The following is a 24,017-nucleotide window of genomic DNA, read 5'->3' on the forward strand; positions in this document are numbered from 1 at the left end:
CTCAGACTGGCCAATAAAAAGGAAAGATTAAGATGGGCAAAGGAACACAGACACTGGACAGAGGAAGACTGGAAAAAACTGTTATGGACAGATTATTCTCAGTTTGAGGTGTTCGGATCACAAAGAAGAACATTCGTGAGATGCAGAAAAAAATGAAAAGATGCTGGAGGGGTGCTTGACGCCATCTGTCAAGCATGGTGGAGGCAATGTGATGGTCTGGGGTGCTTTGGTGGTGGTAAAGTGGGAGATTTGTACAGGGTAAAAGGGATCTTAAAGAAGGAAGGCTATCACTCCATTTTGCAACTCCATGCCATACCCTGTGGACGGCGCTTAATTTGAGCCAATTTCCTCCTACAACAGGACAATGACCCAAAGCACAGCTCCAGCTATGCAATAACTATTTAGGGAAGAAGCAGTCAGCTGGTATTCTGTCTATAATGGAGTGGCCAGCACAGTCACCGGATCTCAACCCTTTTGAGCTGTTGTGGGAGCAGCTTGACCGTATGGTCCTTAAGAAGAGCCCATCAAGCCAATCCAACTTGTGGAAGGTGCTTCAGGAAGCATGAGGTAAAATCTCTTCAGATTACCTCAACAAATTGACAACTAGAATGCCAAAGGTCTGCAAGGCTGTAATTGCAGAAAGTGGAGGATTCTTTGAGGAAAGCAAAGTTTGAAGGACACAATTATTATATCAATTAAAAATCATTGTTTATAACCTTGTCAACATCTTGACTATATTTCCTATTCATTTTGCAACTCATTTCATGTATGTTTTCATGGAAAACAAGGACATTTCTAAGTGACCCCGAACTTTTGAAACGCAGTGTATATGTATTGCTGCTCTCTTTGTATTTTTCTCTCTGTATGTGCCTCCTCCAATTCCATCCATCCTCTGTTTGAGAGACAGATAACAATGTGTAAAGAAAGAGGTAGTGCGAGAGAAGTCACAAAGAGAGGCATTTCATTTTTTTACCATTTTTATTTCACCTTTATTTAACCAGGTAGGCTAGTTGCGAACAAGTTCTCATTTACAACTGCGACCTGGCCAAGATAATGCAAAGCATTTCGACACATACAACAACACAGAGTTACACATGATATAAACAAACATACAATCAATAATACAGTAGAAAAAATCTATATATAGTGTGTGCAAATGAGGTAAGATAAGGGAGGTAGGCAATAAATAGGCCATGGTGGCGAAGTAATTACAATATAGCAATTAAACACTGGAGTGATAGATGTGCAGAAGATGAATGTGCAAGTAGAGATGCTGGGGTGCAAAGGGGCACGATAAACAAATAAATACAGTATGGGGATGAGGTAGTTGGATGGGCTATTTACAGATGGGCAATGTACAGGTGCAGTGATCTGTGAGCTGCTCTGACAGCTGGTGCTTAAAGTTAGTGAGAGAGATATGAGTCTCAGGCTTCAGTGATTTTTGCAGTTCGTTCCAGTCAAGGCAGCAGAGAACTGGAAGGAAAGGCGGCCAAAGGAGGAATTTGCTTTGGGGGTGACCAGTGAAATATACCTGCTGGAGCGTGTGCTATGGGTGGGAGCTGCTATGGTGACCAGTGAGCTGAGATAAGGCGGGGCTTTACCTAGCAAAGACTTGTAGATGACCTGGAGCCAGTGGGTTTGGCAACGAGTATGAAGCGAGGGCCAGCCAACGAGAGCGTACAGGTCGCAGTGGTGGGTAGTATATGAGGCTTTGGTGACAAAACGGATGGCACTGTGATAGACTGCATCCAATTTGTTGAGTAGAGTGTTGGAGGCTATTTTGTAAATGACATTGCCGAAATTGAGGATCGGTAGGATGGTTGCGAAATAGGAAGCCAATTCTAGATTTAATTTTGGATTGGAGATGCTTAATGTGAGTCTGGAAGGAGAGTTTACAGTCTAACCAGTTGGCTGTAAACTCGTAGTTTATTTGTAGTTGTAGTTGTCCACATATTCTAAGTCAGAACCGTCCAGAGTAGTGATGCTGGACGGGTGGGCAGGTGCAGGCAGTGATCGGTTGAAGAGCATGCATTTCGTTTTACTTGCATTTAAGAGCAGTTGGAGGCCACGGAAGGAGAGTTGTTTGGCATTGAAGCTCGTCTGGAGGTTAGTTAACACAGTGTCCAAAGAAGGGCCAGAAGTATACAGAATGGTGTCGTCTGCGTAGAGGTGGATCAGAGACTCACCAGCAGCAAGAGCGACATCATTGATGTATACAGAGAAGAGAGTCGGCCCGAGAATTGAACCCTGTGGCACCCCCATAGAGACTGCCAGAGGTCCGGACAACAGGCCCTCCAATTTGACACACTGAACTCTATCAGAGAAGTAGTTGGTAAACCAGGCGAGGCAGTCAATTGAGAAACCGAGGCTTTTGAGTCTGCCGATAAGAATGTTGTGATTGACAGAGTCGAAAGCCTTAGCCAGGTCGATGAATACGGCTGCACAGTATTGTCTCTTATCAATGGCGGTTATGATATCGTTTAAGACCTTGAGCGTGGCTGAGGTGCACCCATAACCAGCTCTGAAACCAGATTGCATAGCGGAGAAGGTACGGTGGGATTTGAAATGGTCGGTAATCTGTTTGTTAACTCGGCTTTCGAAGACCTTAGAAAGGCAGGGTAGGATAGATATAGGTCTGTAGCAGTTTGGGTCTAGAGTGTCTCCCCCTTTGAAGGGGGGATGACCACGGCAGCTTTCCAATCTTTGGGAATCTCAGATGATATGAAAGAGAGGTTGAACAGGCTAGTAATATGGGTTGCAACAATTTTGGCAGATCATTTAAGAAAGAGACAGTCCAGATTGTCTAGCCCGGCTGATTTGTAGGGGTCCAGATTTTGTAGCTCTTTCAGAACATCAGCTATCTGGATTTGGGTGAAGGACAAATGGGGAAGGCTTTGGCGAGTTGCTGTGGGGGGTGCAGGGCTGTTGACCGGGGTAGATGGAAAGCATGGCCAGCTGTAGTAAAATGCTTATTGAAATTCTCAATTATAATGGATTTATCGGTGGTGACATTGTTTCCTAGCCTCAGTGCACTGGACAGCTGGGAGGAGGTGCTCTTATTCTCCATGGACTTTACAGTGTCCCAGAAATGTTTGGAGTTTGTGCTACAGGATGCAAATTTCTGCTTGAAAAAGCTAGCCTTAGCTTTCCTAACTGCCTGTGTATATCGGTTCCTAACTTCCCTGAAAAGTTGCATATCACAGTACGTAATGAGGAAGGGAAGAGAAAGAGGGAGCGGGAACAGGTAGAGTAAGAGAGCAATAGAGGGAGAGGGATATCCCTTTCCACACACACTGCATAGATTTTTTTCCTCTGTTATTGTAAGGCTTGATCAAGTATTATGATGTTGATAGCACTAATATGGTTCTTCCCTGAGCCCTCTTCCTCTAGTTGTAAATGAGAACTTGTTCTCTACTGGCCTACCTGGTTAAATAAAGGTGAAATAAATATATTTTTAAAACATACATAATCCGTGTCTCAATTGTCTCAAGGCTTAAAAATCATTTTTGAACCGGTCTCCTCCCCTTCATATACACTGATTTGAAGTGACATCAATAAGGGATCATAGCTTTCACCTGGATTCACCTGGTCAGTCTATGTGCAAAGAGCAGGTGTTCTTAATGTTTTGTACACTCAGTGTTGGTTCTCTCTCTTATAGAAATAGTCGGATTAGAACTCATTCTAATTCTATGCTCTAAATGATTTAGAAAGCAGACAGTATTCCGGAGTGTTCCTGTATCAGTCCTTATAAATTCCTATCAAAGCTGTGCCAGAATCAATTCACCAGGATGTACTCTCATTGGCGAATCCATATTCTTACTACTATTTAACGTAACCCCTTCTATTCATGTACCTGTTGTAAATTCACACTAGCGGGTAGGTCTGTCTTGGAAAGGTAAAACTGCTTGTGTCTCAAATGGCACCCTATTTTCCATATGTAGTGCTCTACTTTTGACCAGGGCCCAAAGGGTATAGTGCACTATATAATGAATAGGGTGCCATTTGGGATGGAGCCACTGTTGCTGTGATTCCATTCGGGTGTTGCTGGTGTGGTGCAAGCCATCTTATCCAGCTTCAAGCACCGCTGTCATGACAACACTGTTACTGAGGCGACGTGTGTGTGTGTGTGTGTGTGTGTGTGTGTGTGTGTGTGTGTGTGTGTGTGTGTGTATATATATGTGTGTCTATAATTACAGTTGGGCTATTGATACTTCAGGAGAGTGGTGCCATCTGTATGAGAGAAGGGTTTTGATGGTAATGGGCCTGGTAGCAGAATGATTGGTGTGCTGCTCATGTAGAATGTAGAAAATGCGGTGATGGAGAGAGAGAGAGAGAGAGAGAGAGAGAGAGAGAGAGAGAGAGAAAATACTGTTATAGTCGATAGTTTTGACTATCACATTTCTAATGTGCACTTTTGTATGTTTGTGCGTGTGTGTGTGTGCGCGCGTGTGTGTGTGTGTGTGTGTGTGTGTGTGTGTGTGTGTGTGTGTGTGTGTGTGTGTGTGTGTGTGTGTGTGTGTGTGTGTGTGTGTGTGTGTGTGTGTGTGTGTGTGTGTGTGTGTGGAAGGGAAATTCCTCTCTCAGGGCTGGGAGTCCTTCCTGTTGTAGAGCTGTGTTTGTACAGCCTGGCTCAGCCGGGATATCCTTCCCTGCCCATGTCTGAGAGAGAGGTGGGGAGTGACTGGAGGGGGGTGTCATGATGCCCATCATAAATGGAGTGAGAGGAATTAAAGAGATAACAGAGAGAGACAGAAAGAGAGAGAAAGGAAGAGAGACTAAACATCAGGGAGAAATGGAGAGAGAGGGGCACACCTGGCTCCATGAGCTTTGAGGAAAAGGAATGTGGAGGGGTAGGATTGGGGGCACTAATGGGGATCTGTCTGGGCATAATTAACTTAGGCCTTCTTTTATTTATGGTAGACTGGATGGGAGGGGAGGGAGAAACAATCAAGACAGTTTCCAGCGATTTATGGCTGTTTAATTTCCTTGTTTTTATTGCGTCTTGTCTAGGGAACTCCCTCTCGTTCTCTCTCCATGCTAACACAGCCTGTTAAGAAGAGTGGTCAACGAGGGCATAGCATGAGAGACCTGGAACTGTGGAGCTGTGGTATGTCCAAATGGAAAAAGGCCCCATCCTCCCTCCAGCCTACAGCAACATCAACCCCAGACTTGTTGTGGATGGAGAGGTTTATGAGTGGTAACATTTGTAAAATGTTTCCAGAACAGTGGTTTAAGAGAAGATGAAACAAATGACAGTTCTGCAAGAGATGATAGACATTCCATGGATGTTTTCTGGGGGAAATAGTGGGGTTAGGAAAGCCCAGTTGAGTTTCCTCTTGAACGAATCATCATACTTTTTGAAGTGTTTTAATGTTTTTTATGTTTTTTTTCCAGCCTCTCAACTCGCTGCCGTGACACGCTTTGAGCCTCTCCTCAGCTTTAGACGACTCACACACGCACACACACGCACACACACACGCTCACACACATGCTCACACACAATAACACACACAAAACACACTGTGGTAGTCCGCGCACACACACCAGACAACACTGCACTCCCACACACACTCCCACAACGACATTGCACCCTGACAAACACACAAACACACACACACCCTGCTCTCAGACGTAAACAACACACACGTCACTCCCTGGCTCTGTCATCCCTTCTGCTGTTGTTGTCCCAAATAGCACAAATATCACAATGTGGTTGTTTTGGTGACTAAAGGTAGAAATATCCCTGCATTATTGTCATTGTCGCTGACATCATCAGTGACCCTGTGTCTCATTACTGTTGTTTACACACGCAGACACGCACACGCACACACTGTGTACTCAGTCAGGCCTGTTTTTTTCCCCCCTTAGCGACCTTAGCAACGTATCTGTGTATTTCTAACCTGACTTGTAAGAGAGCGAGTGGAACCAGTCTGCTGTGGTGGAACTGCAGGTTTGAGTGACAAGGAGAGAGGGAACCATTGTGTGTCAAAGAAAGTTTGTTTGTGTGTTTCTGTCTGTGTGTGAGAGAGTGAGTGGATATATGTGTGGGTGCTAGGGGTGTGTGTATTTGGCATGGCTGATTAATTAGGGACGATTTCAAGTTTTCATAACAATCGGTAGTCGGCCTTTTTGGATGCCGATTATGGCCGATTACATTGCAATCCACGAGGAAACTGCGTGGCAGGCTGACCACCTGTTACGCGAGTGCAGCGTCAAAAGGACCTTGTGGCTGCAAGGAGCCAAGGTAAGTTGCTAGCTAGCATTAAACTTATCTTAATAAAAAACAATCAATCTTAACATAATCACTAGGTAACTACACATGGTTGATGATATTACTAGGTTAACTAGCTTGTCCTGTGTTGCATATAATCAATGCGGTGCCTGTTAATTTATCATCGAATCTCAGCCTACTTCTCCTAACTGGTGATGATTTAACAAGCGCATTCGCAAAAAAAGCACTGTCGTTGCACCAATGAAACCAAACCATAAACATCAATGCCTTTCTTTAAAATCAATACACAGAAGTATATATTTTTAAACCTGCATATTTTCAAATAAATGCATGTTAGCAGGCAGTGTTGACTAGGGAAATTGTGTCACTTCTCTTGCGTTCAGTATAAGCAGAGTCAGGGTATATGCAACAGTTTGGGCCACCTGGCTTGTTGCGAACTGTGTTTCTTCCTAACAAAGACCGTCATTAATTTGCCATCATTTTACATAATTGTGACATAACATTAAAGGTTGTGCAATGTAACAGCAATATTTAGACTTAGGGTTGCCACCCGTTCGACAAAATACGGAATCGTTCCGTCTTTCACTGAAAGAAAAAACGTTTGGTTTTCAAAATTATAGTTTCCGGATTTGACCATATTAATGACCTAAGGCTCGTATTTCTGTGTTTATTATATTATAATTAAGTCTATGATTTGATATTTGATAGAGCAGTCTGACTGAGCGGTGGTAGGCAGCAGCAGGCTCGTAAGCATTCATTCAAACAGAACTTTACTGCATTTGTGAGAAACTCTTAGCAATGCTTGATGCACAGCACTGTTTATGACATCCTAAACTCCCGAGATTAGGATGGCAATACTAAAGTGCCTATAAGAACATCCAATAGTCAAAGGTATATGAAATACAAATGGTATAGAGAGAAATAGTCCTATAATAACTACAACCTAAAACTTCTTAACTGGGAATATTGAAGAACTGGGAATATTGAACCACCAGCTTTCATATGTTCTCATGTTCTGAGCAAGGAACTTAAACTTTAGCTTTTTTACATGGCACATATTGCACTTTTACTTTCTTCTCCAACACTGTGTTTTTGCATCATTTAAACCAAATTGAACATGTTTCATTATTTATTTGAGACTAAATAGATGTTATTTATGTATTATATTAAGTTAAAATAAGAGTGTTCATTGTTCATTCAGTATTATTGTAATTGTCATGATTTCAAATATATATAAAAAATCGGGCGGCAAATCGGTATCGGCTTTTTCTGGTCCTCCGATAATCGGTATCGTTATCGGCGTTGAAAAATCATAATCGGTCAACCTCTAATTTGCAGTATATATTTCACATCAGAATATTGTGGTTTAATAATAATGATTTGGTTGGTGCTTATATTTGTCCTATTGTTGTGTGTATATTCGTGTGTTAAAATGTTGGTATGCTTCTGTGCATCTGATTTGCATATCTGTGTTTATTGCATTACTGATAGATGACATTTTGAAGTGTGTTGGACTGTGTATCTGTTTTGTAGTATGGCATTATTGGAAAATGATGCGATATGGTTTTTGATAATGACCTTTATAGCACAGTTCATACAAAAATGTAGTCCCAAGACCTTCAAAATAAAACAATTGGGCAATTCCATGGGAATGGAATTGCGCTGACACTCAGATTTTTCACTTAAAATATATGCCAAACTAAAAACATTTGATTTCAACGTTTAACAAACCCTACAACTCTATGCGCAATGACTATTTTCAACAATTTACGCAGATTTTGTTGACAAAAACCCATTTACTGGAAGAACTGTGCAGATGCAAAGTTTGGTAGCAGAATTTTGGTCAAATCTCCCTCAGTTTTGTGTATTTTCTGTTAAATATCTGCTCTGAATTAAGATTCAACAATGTCTGCAGAAAGAGTGCGGTGTCAGCTAAGTCATGACACATTGACTTTGAAAAAAATTGCTTTGGTTATTGAATTACAGGAAGTGAAGTGGATTTACACATGGTAATGGAATTGTGGTATCAGAATTTCATTATGGGTCCCTGATCTGTACTACACAGAAATGCATTATTATGGATATGAATATCATTCTCTTCATGGCGTTGTATTCTAAATAGGTACACAAAGGTATAAATATGCAATATTCGCCTTTGCATATTCGGGTATTATTCTACACACTAGGTATTATTTTTAATGAGCTCTGCCCCCAAACAAGACCAAATGTGGTTGGTCCGGACAGGACCAAATCTGAACAAATCATAGACATCTACACTACCAGTCAAATGTTTTAGATCACCTACTCATTCAAGGGTTTTTCACTATTTTCTACATTGTAGAATAATAGTGAAGACTATGAAATAACAAAATGGAATCATGTAGTAACCAAAAAAGTGCTAAACAAATCAAAATACATTTTATATTTGAGATTCTTCAAATAGCCACCCTTTGCCTTGATGACAGCTTTGCACACTCTTGGGATTCTCTCAATCAGCTTCAGGAGGTAGATACCTGGAATGCGATTCAATTAACAGGTGTGCTTTCTTAAAAGTTAATTTGTGTAATTTCTTTCCTTAATGCGTTTGAGCAAATCAGTTGTGTTGTGACAAGGTAGGGGTGGTATACAGAAGATAGCCCTATCTGGTAAAAGACCGACTCAATATTATGGCAAGAACAGCTCAAATAAGCAAAGAGAAACAACAGTCCATCATTACTTTAAGACATGAAGCTCAGTCATACAGAAAGTTTCAAGACTTTGAAAGTTTCTTCAAGTGCAGTCACAAAAACCATCAAGCGCTATGATGAAACTGGCTCTCATGAGGACCGCCACAGGAAAGGAAGACCCAGAGTTACCTCTGCTGCAGAGGATAAATTCATTAGAGTTACCAGCCTCAGAATGGTAACCCAAATAATTGCTTCACAGAGTTCAAGTAACAGACACATCTTAACATCAACTGTTCAGAGGAGACAGTGTGAATCAGGCTTTCATGGTCGAATTGTTGCAAGAAACCACTACTAAAAGACACCAATAATAAGAAGAAACTTGCTTGGGCCAAGAAACACGAGCAATGGACATTTGACCGGTGGAAATTTGTCCTTTGGTCTGGAGTCCAAATTGGAGATTTTTGGTTCCAACCGCCGTGTCTTTGTGAGACGCTGTGTGGGTGAACGGATGATCTCTGCATGTGTATTTCCCACTGTAAAGCATGGAGGAGGAGGTGTTATGGTGTGGGGGTGCTTTGCTGGTGACACTGTCTGTGATTTCTTTAGACTTCAAGGCACACTTAACCAGCATGGCTACCACAGCATTCTGCAGTGATACACCATCCCATCTGGTTTGGGCTTAGTGGGACTATCGTTTGTTTTCCAACAGGACAATAACCCAACACACCTCCAGGCTGTGTAAGGGCTATTTGACCAAGAAGGAGAGTGATGGAGTGCTGCATCAGATGACCTGGCATCCACAATCACCTGACCTCAACCCAATTGAGATGGTTTGGGATGAGTTGGACCACAGAGTGAAGGAAAAGCAGCCAACAAGTGCCCAGCATATGTGGGAACTCCTTCAAGACTGTTGGAAAAGCATTCCTCATGAATCTGGTTGAGAGAATGCCAAGAGTGAGCAAAGCTGTCATCAAGGCAAAGGGTGGCAATTTGAAGAATCTCAAATATAAAATCTATTTTGATTTGTTTAACACTTTTTTGGTTACTACATGATTCCATATATGTTATTTCATGGTTTTGATGTCTTCACTATTATTCTACAATGTAGAACACATAAAAAATTAAGAAAAACTATTGAATGAGTAGGTGTGTCCAAACCTTTGACCGGTAGTGGATATTTCACAAGTTTGGACATCAAAGTAGAGCACAGTAGAGATCAGTAGAGTAGAGTAGAGTAGAGTTCAGTACAGTAGAGTTCAGTACAGTACAGTGGAGTTCAGTACAGTACAGTACGGTAGAGTACGGTACGGAAGAGTACAGTACGGTAGAGTAGAGTAGAGTACAGTACAGTAGAGTTCAGTAGAGTACAGTGGAGTACGCTACGGTAGAGTACGGTACGGTAGAGTACAGTACAGTAGAGTACAGTACGGTAGAGTAGAGTACAGTACAGTAGAGTTCAGTAGAGTACAGTGGAGTACGCTACGGTAGAGTACGGTACGGTAGAGTACAGTGGAGTACGCTGCGGTAGAGTACGGTAGAGTAGAGTACAGTACAGTACAGTAGAGTACAGTACGGTAGAGTAGAGTTCAGTAGAGTACAGTGGAGTACGCTACGGTAGAGTACGGTAGAGTAGAGTACAGTACAGTAGAGTACAGTACGGTAGAGTAGAGTTCAGTAGAGTACAGTGGAGTACGCTACGGTAGAGTACGGTAGAGTAGAGTTCAGTAGAGTACAGTGGAGTACGCTATGGTAGAGTAGAGTTCAGTAGAGTACAGTGGAGTACGCTACGGTAGAGTACAGTACAGTAGAGTAGAGTACAGTACGGTAGAGTAGAGTAGAGTACAGTACAGTACGGTCGAGTACAGTACGGTAGAGTACAGTAGAGTACAGTTCAGACAGTATCGTTCAGTACAGTAGAGTTCAGTAGAGGGAGAGAATTTAGAAAATATCTTAAAGATATTTGTGTTTTGGTAAGGCAATGTTTCTTAAACTTACAGAAAGCAGAAAAATGTCTCCAAAACAAAATATAAGTGTTGATATTAGTTGGCAGGGGTCTTCAACATTATTGTGTTTTTATGTATTTCTAATTCCTTTTAATACTTTTTATGTTAGACCCCTTTTCCATCTGTTTGCCCAGAAATCATAGCCTTTGCTTATTCCAAATTTTTCGGATGGGAAAATGATTGAAAAATGTATACCTTCAGTTCTCAAAAATATAGACTCTTAGTTTTAATTTTACACCGAATGTGACATGCTCCTATGAACTTCACATGTTGGTGCTTATTGATCCTTTTATGTGAAAATGACCAGTAGCAATAAAATAATAATTCATCTAATAGCAGGGCTAAAATATTGCACAACAAAGAAATGACAGTTTGCAGATGTCATGATGAGTAAGCACGGTTACTCTGGTCCCCTGGGTGTGACCCCAGCCTTAGCAACAGGTCTGGTCACAGGTACACCCTTCCTGAGTGTGTGTGTCACCTGGCTGTGTGTGTGTGTGTGTGTGTGTGTGTGTGTGTGTGTGTGTGTGTGTGTGTGTGTGTGTGTGTGTGTGTGTGTGTGTGTGTCACATGGGCCTCATGGGGGAGAATGGGGGAGGGTGTGTCACATGGGCCACATGGGGGAGAATGGGGGGGGTTGGGGGAGGGGTGGAGCGGTTGGAGAACAGAGGGAGAGAGAGAGATGAGGAGAGAAATTGGATGGGAAAGGTGTCCTTAGCTAGTAGCCAGGGAGCAGGCCAACACTGAGGTAATGGTGTGTGTGTGTGTGTGTGTGTGTGTGTGTGTGTGTGTGTGTGTGTGTGTGTGTGTGTGTGTGTGTGTGTGTGTGTGTGTGTGTGTGTGTGTGTGTGTTGGACACTGCATCATTTCCTACCCAGAAGTTTTCTGACAGGATGTCCAAACCAATGATGACTTTTGCCCATAATCACCCCACCCTAGTCCCCTCTCACATGGAAATAGAATAGGTAGAACGATCACTGTTCTTCAAACCTAATTTGTCACTAATCTATAAGGATTTTAAAAAATGTTCTAAGAGATGATATGAGAAACATCTATGAATGCAAGTGGTCCATCACCCCGAGCCATAAACAGCCTGCCTGCACTCTGGGGGTTTCAATGGCTCTCGTTAGCACGCTGACTGATATGAGCTACCACTGTGTGTGTGTGTGTGTGTGTGTGTGTGTGTGTGTGTGTGTGTGTGTGTGTGTGTGTGTGTGTGTGTGTGTGTGTGTGTGTGTGTGTGTGTGTGTGTGTGTGTGTTAATGGGGGTGGATTGTAAACACCACAGGCAAAATAGTGGACTGAAGAAAACTCACATAGAAAGAGGGATGTCTCACTCTTCTCTAATCCGGTGTGTGTGTGTGTGTGTACGCGTGCGCGTGTCTCGGCACTGCTCTCCACATCCACACCTCCCCCTCGCCTCCCCACCTCTTCTTTACCGCTCCTGTATGCTTTCATCCATTGTTCTAGCACTTTCTTCTCCGCACCTTCTTTATCTAACATCTCCCCGACCTTCAACTCCTCACTTTCCATGCTCTTTTCCTCTACCATGCTAGAGTTCCATCCTCCCGTTCTCTTCCTCCTGTATCTGTTTTCTGTCTTGTTTCCTGTTCTCCTGAATGTCTGGTCGGTCTAAGACCCAACCCAACCTCTCATGTTCTCTGTCCTCCCTCACCTCGGATCACACACGCACGTGCGTGTGCGCCCTCAGCGTCTACACTCCAGTGCACCTTCCCCTCCCTTCATCCTTCCCTCCACACTCCTGAATGTTTTTTTCCGACCTCTAATTAACTATCCTCTACACATTTTTATACCCGCTCCTTCTCCCCTCCATCCTGCCATCATTCTTCTACATGTAATTTACTCTCCGCTCACGCACTGTCTTTTCATTTATATTCCGCCCTCTTTTCTTCCATCTAAACTCACCTTTCGTCGTCCACCTCTCCATCTCTCCCTCCCTCCCTCCCTCGCTCCACTCATCCCCTCGGTGGTGGGCCCTTAGAGCAGAGGCGTGACTGCACATCCATCCAGCCCTTTAGGAGGACACCCGGCCCACAATGCACGGCGGGGTGATTTGCATGGCAGCCACTGGTGTGTTTCGGGGAGAGGGAGAGAGGACGGATGGAGAAAGGGGGGGACATGGGTCTGAATTATTCATTGCTGATCTGCACCAAAGACAGAATGAGCGAAGAAATTTAAGTATCTTTGTAAATCCTAAATCGTAAGATATCTGCTGTTTGTCCCTGTCTTCTGTACAGGCCCTTTTGTAGCCAGATGTAGTAGTCTATACAGCTCTCTCTCTGTCTCTCTCTGTGTGTCTCTATGTCTGTGTGTCTCTCTGTGTGTTGCTGCTGTTTGTATGGTGCTGCATTCCTAATCGTTCACCCCACTCTGTCGTATCATGCAAGCATACTGTACCTGGGCTCGTATCCACAAACGTCTCAGAGTAGGAGTGCTGATCTAGGATCTGTTTATAGAATCTTATTCATTACGATCTAAAAGGAAAAACTGATCCTAGATCAGCACTCCCACTCTGAGACGCTCCCTCCCGGCCCTTAAGGGCCTGGCTCAGTTGGTAGAGCATGGTGTTTGCAACACCAGGGTTGTGGGTTTGATTCCCATGGGGGGCCAGTACAAAAAAAAAAAGTGTATGAAATGTATGCATTCACAACTGTAAGTCGCTCTGGATAAGAGCGTCTGCTAAATGACTAAAATGTAAAAATGTAAAAATGTAATGCTCCATAGATGTTGGTAGCATGGCTTCCTTGAGGTAGCCTAGCTTGGCAGATCACATCAGTGCTGCTATATAGGGCTGGCACAATTACCATATAACTGTGTAAATGATGGTTATGGATGAAGACCATCATGAAAATAAAATATATATATACATACACACACTGAGTGTACAAAAAATTTGCAACACCTTTCTAATATTGGGTTACACCTAGTTTTTTCCTTCAGAACAGCCTCAGTTCATCGGGGCGTGGACTACAAGGTGTCGAAAGCGTTCCACAGGGATGCTGGCCCATGTTGACTCCAATGCCACACACACACCCACAGTTGTGCCAAGATGGCTGGATGTCATTTAGCTGGTGGACCATTCTTAACACGTGGGAAACTGTTGAGCGTGGAAAACCCAGCAGCATTGCAGTTCTTGACCCACTCAAACTGGTGTGCCTGGCACCTACTACCATACCCCGTTCAAAGGCACTTCAATCTTTTGTCTTGCCCATTCACCCTCTGAATGGCACACATACTCAATCCATGTCTCAGTTGTCTCAAGGCCTAAAAAGATTGATTGAACTTGTCTCCTCCCCTTCGTCTACTCTGATTGAAGTGGATTTAACAATATGGATCCTACCATGATTACGGATAATCCTGAATGAATCGTGAATAATGATGAGCGAGAAAGTTACAGAAAAGTTTGTGGTCGTACAAGAAGGGCCGCACACTGCTAAAGCTCCCAATTCACCGCTTTATTGATAACGTTTCCATCCCAAACGGATATTCGTCAGGTCAATCCCACTGAGTGCTCACATCCCAAAATATATACGCATTTCACCTCACATGACCATTGTGGACATGACGCATGGATGGGTGCAAAAAACAATTTGTGCATCTCTAATAATTTAATAACAACGAGATGGGTACATCTCACTGAGAAAGTTACAGATGCACAAATACCCCCCCCCCCAATGCTAACCTCTCCTGTTATTGTAATGGTGAGGAGTTTGCATGTCTTATATGGGTGTGATATTTGTGTGTCTGTAACATTCTCACTCATCATTATTCACTATTCATTCAGGCTTATCCGTAGTCATGGTAGCATCCACATTACTGTAGAAGTGTTTAGAAGCATATTATATTCTTATTTACAATTAATTTCCATTGGGCACAAAATCATCTGAAACACAACCAAAACAAACAGCAAATGCAGCAAACAAATGTGTTTAGTCACAAGCTTGATGTAGTCATTGCGTGGTAGGAATATGGGACCAAATACTTAACTTACTACTTTAATACACATACAGTGCATCCGGAAAGTATTCAGACCCCTTCACTTTTTCCACATTTTGTTACGTTACAGCCTTATTCTAAAATTGAATAAATAGTTTTTCCCCCTCATCAATCTACACACAATACCCACAATGATAAAGCAAAAACAGTTTTTTTAGACATTGCTGCATATTTATTACAATTTAAAGCTGTAATATCACAATTACATAAGTATTCAGACCCTTTACCCAGTACTTTGTTGAAGCACCTTTTGCAGCGATTATTTTCAGTCTCCAGATATGTTTGATTGGGTTCAAGTCTGGGCTCTGGCTGGGCAACTCAAGGATATTCAGAGTCTTGTCCCGAAGCCACTCCTGTGTTGTCTTGGCTGTGTACTTAGGGTCGTTGTCCTGTTGGAAGGTGAACCTTCGCCCCAGTCTGAGGTTCTGAGCATTCTGGAGCAGGTTTTCATCAAGGATCTCTCTGTACTTTGCTCTGTTCATCTTTCCCTCGATCCTGTCAATTCTGGAATCTCTGCCGATGAAAAACATCCCCTCAGCATGATTCTGCCACCACCATGCATCACCATAGGGATGGTGCCAGGTTTCCTCCAGACATGACGCTTGGCATTCAGGCCAGAGAATGTTGTTTATCATAGCCTGAGAGTCCTTTAGGTGACTTTTGGCAAACTCCAAGTGGGCTGTCGTGTGCCTTTTACTGAGGAGTGGCTTCCATCTGGCCACTCTACCATAAAGGCCTGATTGGTGGAGTGCTGCAGAGATGGTTGTCCTTCTGGAAGGTTCTCCCATCTCCACAGAGGAGCTCTGTCAGAGTGACCATCGTGTTCTTGGTCACCTCCCTGATCAAGGCCCTTCTCCTCAGATTGCTCAGTTTGGCCGGGCAGCCAGCTCTAGGAAGAGTCTTGGTGGTTCCAAACTTCTTCCATTTAAGAATGATGGAGGCCACTGTGTTCTTGGGGACCTTCAATGCTGCAGACATTTTTTGGTACCCTTCCCCAGCTCTGTGCCTCGACACAATCCTGTCTCAGAGCTCTACGGACAATTCCTACGACCTCATGGCTTGGTTTTTGCTCTGACATGCACTGTCAACTGGGTTACCTTATATAGATAGGTGTGTGCCTTTCCAAATCATGTCCAATCTGTTTAATATACCACAGGTGGACTCCAATCAAGTTGTAGAAACATTTCAAGGAAACCTGTTTTTGCTTTGTCATTATGGGGTATTGTGTGTAGATTGATGGGGGAAATGTTTATTTAATCAATTTTAGAATAAGGCTGTAACGCAACAAAATGTAAAAAAAAGTCAAGGGGTTTGAATACATTCCGAATGAACTGTATTAGTGAATTTGTCCCAAAGCTTTTGGTGCCCTAAAATGCGGGGACTATGTACAAAAAGTGCTGTAATTTCACCCGATATGGATGAAAATATCCTCAAATTAAACCTCAAATTAAAGTAGTCTGCACTTTAACCTCATAGTCACTGTTTGATTTAAAATACAAACCTTTTGAGTATAGAGTCAAAAGATGAAAAAATGCTTCACTGTCCCAATAATTATTGAGGACATGGGATACAGTGCAGTACCAGTCAAACGTTTGGACACACCTACTCTTTCCAGGGTTTTTCTTAATTTTTACTATTTTCTACATTGTAGAATAATAGTGAAGACCTCAAAACTATGAAGTAACACATGTGGAATCATGTAATAACCAAAAAAGTGTTATATTTTGGGACGTGAGCACTCAGTTTGTTTCATGAGGTTGAGTCCGTTTCAGCGGTAACATGGACTCTTAACCATGTGAGGAAACTTTGTTGCTCCCTGCTGAAATGTAGAATGTTTATTCAAAGGATGTTAACTGATGTGGGTTTTTTTTGTAATGTCAGTTGAGTTGAATCAACAAATCACAGCACACATTGATGGGTACACTTCCTGCTTTTACTTCCTGCTTTGCTCCTATGGCCAAAGCTGGTTAATAAATTAACATTCAGGCTGTTTACCATAAAAAAGAATGGTCAGTTCCAATGTCCTTAAGGTTCTGGCTCTCCAGTGGAATAGCAGCTTTGTGTGGTCTACTTTGTTCATTGACTGTAATATAACCAGAAAAAATGGGGTGTCCATCTCTGCTATCGGTACACTCGCAATGGTAGCCAGTCCACCCATTACGCCATCATTGACTAGAATGAAAACGCCTGTTCTATTCATTCTATTTATATGGCGGCACATGCGGTCAGGAGCGGAGGAGAGGAGAACGTTTTTGTCAGGATTTATTTAATTTGATTATTATTATTTTTTAAATTAAATGCTATTCGAACCGTTATTACAGTGACCACGGTCATTTGGCTGGCCAATTACCATCATCCAAAATTCTGTGACCATCACAGCCCAACTGCTATATGGATTTTATGGACGTTTCTGGAGTGAGTCAAAAAGGACATTGTTCTTGTGGTCCCGTGTGGCTCAGTTGGTAGAGCATGGTGTTTGCAATGCCAGGGTTGTGGGTTTGATTCCCACGGGGGATCAGTATGAAAAAAAAAAAAAAATAGAAAATGTTTGCATTCACTACTGTAAGTCGCTCTGGATAAGCGTGTCTGCTAAATGACTTAAATGTAAAATGTTCTTCACACTGTAAGGTTGTATTTGTTTAATTTCATCAGTAGGACTACTGTGAGCTGCTATGTGTTCTTGGCTAGCTCTTTTGGGTGTTTCACGCCAGATTGTTGCTAAGCACTTTGTGACAAATCAATTTGGATTACATCTACATACGTAGATTAAACTGAATTGATTGAACCTTGTTCTCTCTCTTTTTCCTCCACAGAAATCGTTCTCCTTGGTGTTAGAGGCTCTCGACCATGACAACGAAACATCAGAATCAGGTAAGGCTGGAAAGAGAATTTCCTGTGTGTGTGTGTGTGTGTGTGTCTGTGTGTGTCTGTGTGTGTGTGTGTGTGTGTGTGTGTGTGTGTGTGTGTGTGTGTGTGAGAGAGAGAGAGAGAGAGATAGAGCGAATCAGTGAAAGAGACAGACAGACTAAATTGACTTATTTCTTCGAGCACAGCCAGACTCTCGTACTTTCCCACACACGTTAAAGCAAAATAAGCAGTGATACAGACAGGGAGGGAGGGAGGGAGAGGGACATAGAGTGCATGTGGCCCCTCCCCCTTCCTGTTTGTGACCCAGGGCTATGGTTCCCCCCTGTCCTCACTGGGTCCCCTGCTGTCTTGAAAAGGAGGCACAACCAGTATGTGTGTCTGTTTTGAATGTGTATCAGTTTGCACTTGCAGTGTAGCAAATGTGTTTGCCTTTGTGGTTGTGCGTACAGGGTGGATGTTGATAGTGTGTGTGTGTGTGTGTGTGTGTGTGTGTGTGTGTGTGTGTGTGTGTGTGTGTGTGTGTGTGTGTGTGTGTGTGTGTGTGTGTGTGTGTGCGTGCGTGCGTGCGAGCGTGCGTGCGTGCGTCTGCATGTGCTTCTAATTGTGCCTGTACGTGTGCTGGTGTGTGTGTGTGTCAGTGTTTCAGTGTAATGGTCTCCCAGTCAGACCCTTTAATTTCACACTCCGCTTCTCGTTTCTGATCATAATCAGAGATAGGGAATGTGAGCAGCACTCTCTAAAAACAGACAGACATAGACCACACACACACACACAAATCAACACTTCAATACTCCTTACATACACACTAAGACACACAAACACAAAGATGCGACTATCCTTCCTCATTCCTCTCGTTCCCCAGCCTTTCCCGTTCATCCTCTCCCCCTGTCTCCCTTGTTCCTCTGCCCTCTCCTGCCCAGTAAGTAAAAGGCTGTAGACAGACTCAGCCAAAAGATGAGTGGAGAGATAATGAGAGACTGGGAACCAAACCCCAGACCTCCTCCTCTTCCTCCTTCTCCCTCTCTTTTTCCTCTTCCCTCCGTCTCTCTTTCCCTCTGCCTCCACAGCTCTAGCCGTACGTCTTGTTTGCGCCATCCCTCGTTCTTCCTGAGCTCCTGAAACATTCTCTCTTTTTTACCACGTTGGGTTTAAAGCCTCTCTCCCGGCTCCCAGCTCAGCTAAATAAATAAAAAGCAGACGTGCTGGAGGAGCCAGGGACAACTTACAGGCCCACAGCTCTAATCAGGATGGATTACAACACTGTAATGTAGCTGTCTAACACAGAGCCACAGAGTCCTTGGACAGAGACGGAGAACACAGTGACAACGCTGTAAAACATCAATGACCTCCATCGACTCGGAATGGACCTAGTTCTGTTCCCCCGGTGATTTTCTCCCTCTTTATTTTTATGTGAACAATACGTTTTCGTTGGATCACACGAAATGCAATACAATCAATAAAAAACAACCCCCCCTTTTTTTGAACAACCAACCGTGGCTCTGTGTCACTTCCTCTCTGTCACTCTCTCTTTCGCTCACTTTATCTGTCTCTCTCTCACTTTCTCTCTCTCTCTCTTTCTCTCGTTCGTCCTTTGTCTTTCTCCCCCTACGCTCTTTTAATGTGTGTTTGGAGACAGGTATAAACGGTGTTTGTGTGTTGTTCTATTGACTGCTATCGGTCTATTCATTGATTTGTAGGCATTAAACTACCTCCCCACACACACACACACACACACACACACACACACACACACACACACACACACACACACACACACACACACACACACACACACACACACACACACACACACACACACCGTCAAGGGCAAACACTTCAGATCCAATACAGAGCAGTGGGACACAGTCACAAGGGATTAGAGATTAGATGGCCGCTGACATGATCCTTGTCCGTGTGGGTTCTCGCCCATTGAGACCGCTCTCTCCGTCTGTCCCTGTCTTAACTGTGCCCAACTCACCACAACGGAACAGTCGTACTGTACACTCTCTCACACACTCCCTCTCTGACTCTGTCTCTCCGCTAGAGCATTTTACTGTGGGCGTTGAAATGAGCTGTTGGACTCATCAGAGGCGGCGAAGTAAGGGAAGGAACATATGCTGCTGTAGCTGCAAGTTCAAGGGCTTTGACAAACCACACGCACACACACACGGCCGCACGTGTGGAGAATGGGGGGGGGGTGTAGCTGGGATAACAACACCCTTAGTGTCCGCTGTGTTCCCTCTCCCCTTCCAACCCCCCCAGCCAATATGTGCCCCTGTTTTCATTCTTTTGTTTCAAACCCAAATGATCTCATCCCTCCATCAGGACTTTTGCTATGTGTGTTATTAGCTCTCCCTCCCTCCCTCCCTCCCTCCCTCCCTCCCTCCCTCCCTCCCTCCCTCCCTCCTCCCTCCTCCCTCCCTGTCTCTCTCTCTCCTCCCCTCTCTCTCTAATGCTCTCTCTCTCCCACTCACTTACAGGCCCCCCATTCTCTCTGTCTCTATCTCTCTCTGTCTCTATCTCTCCCCGTCTCTTAAATACACATTCACACAGTACACTGTTTCGCCACTCACATTCTCTGCCTCGCTCTCTCATATACACACATTCTCTCTCTCTCGCACGCACGCACGCACACACAAACATCTCCCTCTCACACACACACACGCACACATGCACACACACGCATTCTCTCTCTCTCGCACGCACGCACACACAAACATCTCCCTCTCTCACACACACACACACACACACACACACACACACACACACACACACACACACACACACACACACACACACACACACACACACATTCTCTCTCGCACGCACGCATGCACGCACGCACACATGCACACACACACATTCTCTCTCCTTTTCTCACACACACACACACACATCTCCCTCTCACACACACACACGCACACACACATTCTCTCTCCTTTTCTCACACACACACACACACACACACACACACACACACACACACACACACACACACACACACACACACACACACACACACACACACACACACACACAGTGCTTTGTGTGGGTTAATACCCTGTCAGGGGGGATTATAACTGAGGTGGAGATGACAGCCTCTCTGGGAAATCCCCCTGGGGTCAGCAGCTCTCTCACCATGTCACCACCCAAACTCTGTGCCCCTCCTACCCATCTGTGCCCTCTCTACCCTCTGTACCCTCTGTACCCTCACCCTGTCCCCTGTCTGCCACCTCTGCCCTCACCCTGTCCTCTCCTCCTTATCAGTAGCTCTCACAATATGTCACCACCATGCAGGGTGGAGCGAGACTCTGTCCCTTCTCGTTCTCTCTCTTCCAGGCCAGCCACACCGACCCTGTGTCCTTTAGCTGCTCTCTTTACCTAAACGCTGTGTCTTCTCTACTGTCTTTCTCTCAGGGCAAATCTCTCTCTCTCTCTCTCTCTCTCTCTCTGTCTCTCTGTCTCTTCTCTACTGTCTTTCTCTCAGGGCAAATTCTCTCTCTCTCTCTCTCTCTCTCTCTCTCTCTGTCTCTTCTCTACTGTCTTTCTCTCAGGGCAAATCTCTCTCTCTCTCTCTCTCTCTGTCTCTCTGTCTCTCTGTCTCTGTCTCTCTGTCTCTTCTCTACTGTCTTTCTCTCAGGGCAAATCTCTCTCTCTCTCTCTCTCTCTCTCTCTCTGTCTCTCTGTCTCTCTGTCTCTGTCTCTCTGTCTCTTCTCTACTGTCTTTCTCTCAGGGCAAATCTCTCTCTCTGTCTCTCTGTCTCTCTGTCTCTGTCTCTCTGTCTCTTCTCTACTGTCTTTCTCTCAGGGCAAATCTCTCTCTCTCTCTCTCTCTCTCTCTCTCTCTGTCTCTCTGTCTCTCTGTCTCTGTCTCTCTGTCTCTTCTCTACTGTCTTTCTCTCAGGGCAAATCTCTCTCTCTCTCACTCTCTCTCTCTCTCTCTGTCTCTCTGTCTCTCTGTCTCTGTCTCTTCTCTACTGTCTTTCTCTCAGGGCAAATCTCTCTCTCTCTCTCTCTCTCTCTGTCTCTGTCTCTTCTCTACTGTCTTTCTCTCAGGGCAAATCTCTCTCTCTCTCTCTCTCTCTCTCTCTCTGTCTCTCTGTCTCTGTCTCTTCTCTACTGTCTTTCTCTCAGGGCAAATCTCTCTCTCTCTCTCTCTCTGTCTCTCTGTCTCTCTGTCTCTGTCTCTCTGTCTCTTCTCTACTGTCTTTCTCTCAGGGCAAATCTCTCTCTCTCTCTCTCTCACTCACTCTCTCTCTCTCTCTCTGTCTCTCTGTCTCTCTGTCTCTGTCTCTTCTCTACTGTCTTTCTCTCAGGGCAAATCTCTCTCTCTCTCTCTCTCACTCACTCTCTCTGTCTCTCTGTCTCTCTGTCTCTGTCTCTTCTCTACTGTCTTTCTCTCAGGGCAAATCTCTCTCTCTCTCTGTCTCTCTGTCTCTCTGTCTCTTCTCTACTGTCTTTCTCTCAGGGCAAATCTCTCTCTCTCTCTCTCTGTCTCTCTCTGTCTCTCTGTCTCTGTCTCTTCTCTACTGTCTTTCTCTCAGGGCAAATCTAACTCTCTCTTTTTATCCCTGTGTCTCCTCTCTCTCTATATATATATATATCCCTCTCTCTCTGTCTCTCTCTCTCTCTCTCTCTCTGTCTCTTTTTCTCTCTCCTTCAGGTCAGGCTGGTCTGATCGAGCGTGTTCTCCTGTCCTCCATGTTGAATCCTGGCGAGCAGTGGCAGATGTACCGTCACCACGGACGCGCGCTCAGCCTTGAGTACCGCCTGCGTTACCGCTGTGACTCCAACTACTACGGCCCCTTCTGCAACAAGTTCTGCCGGCCCCGGGACGACTTCTTCGGACACTTTGACTGTGACGTCAACGGCATCAAGGTCTGCAAGGAGGGCTGGACCGGACCGGAGTGTCGAGAAGGTGAGCGAGAGCTACCTGGTTCTGGACAAAGGTTTGTTTTGTGTCTGATATTCTGTTGGACTTCCAGTAGTGAAGCGGACCTTCAGCAGCTCTTAGAGGACAGTGGAAGTTGATAGAAAATGCTTCCTTATTGAGGAAACAAACGCGTTTCGGGCTTAGCCTGCATTAGGGACTTGGTGTTATAGACTACAGACATATTAGGGTCAGCACAAATGATTGGATGGAATCCAAGTGATGGCTCCTCCTTGCCTGTGACTTGTGGCTCTTTGTATGTCAATTCCTATTCTTAGTATGTTATGCCAAGGTAATAACCAAGGTTATAATAATCAAGCCTGGAAACTCCCCCTTAAAAACCTAAATTGTCCTGACAGTTTTTTCAAAGTCACTTTATGATTCCGGCTTGTGAGTCATCATTAAGGTGACCTCACACTCTGACCTCTGACCTGAAGCAGCAGGGTTGCTGAGGTGAGACTAAATCAAGGAAATGATGGCGGAAACCATGGAGGATATGAGCCTGGAGTAATGACATCCTGTGGTCCTCCCTCCCGCTGCCGCCCTCCTCTCCATCTCACTTCCTTCTCAGCAGGGCGCTGATTGGCCTGGAGAGATACAGGAAGGGAGACATCCATTTTTGAAAGTCGTCAGTGAAGTTTGTCCCCAGAGAGACGTAGAAGGGTGGAGAGCACTGAACGTTACCATAAATGGAACTACCCCACCTGACGTCAGTCATGCTGTGTACTGTTGCGGTTCTGTGTGCTGTGTTTCTTTGATGACAGTGTTGTTTTGTACTCTTGGTCGGTACGTAGGGACTGTGTTGATTTGGCGTCTGTAGTGTCTATAGGTCCCCAGTGTCAGGGGACTGTCTCTGACCTGACAGACGGGGATGTAATGTTGTGTGTGTGTGTGTGTTGTGTTACAGCGGTGTGCAGACAGTGGACTGTCTCTGACCTGACAGACGGGGATGTAATGTTGTGTGTGTGTGTGTGTGTGTGTGTGTGTGTTACAGCGGTGTGCAGACAGTGGACTGTCTCTGACCTGACAGACAGGGATGTAATGTTGTGTGTGTGTGTTGTGTTACAGCGGTGTGCAGACAGTGGACTGTCTCTGACCTGACAGACGGGGATGTAATGTTGTGTGTGTGTGTGTGTGTGTTGTGTTACAGCGGTGTGCAGACAGTGGACTGTCTCTGACCTGACAGACGGAGATGTAATGTTGTGTGTGTGTGTGTTGTGTTACAGCGGTGTGCAGACAGTGGACTGTCTCTGACCTGACAGACGGGGATGTAATGTTGTGTGTGTGTGTGTGTTGTGTTA

The 24,017-nt window shown here is 44.4% G+C and overlaps 1 protein-coding gene across 1 annotated transcript in view; it reads left to right on the forward strand.

Annotated features, from left to right (window-relative positions):
• Positions 1-24,017, forward strand: part of LOC106612485 (protein jagged-1b) — a 52,967-nt gene that overhangs the window by 17,390 nt on the left and 11,560 nt on the right. The window contains exons 3-4 of the mRNA XM_014213664.2: positions 17,732-17,789; positions 22,450-22,704. Coding sequence (XP_014069139.1) covers positions 17,732-17,789; positions 22,450-22,704 — 313 coding nt within the window. The remainder of the gene's footprint in view (positions 1-17,731; positions 17,790-22,449; positions 22,705-24,017) is intronic.

The sequence above is a fragment of the Salmo salar genome, chromosome ssa09, assembly GCF_905237065.1.
Source record: "Salmo salar chromosome ssa09, Ssal_v3.1, whole genome shotgun sequence".
Lineage (NCBI taxonomy): Eukaryota > Metazoa > Chordata > Actinopteri > Salmoniformes > Salmonidae > Salmo > Salmo salar.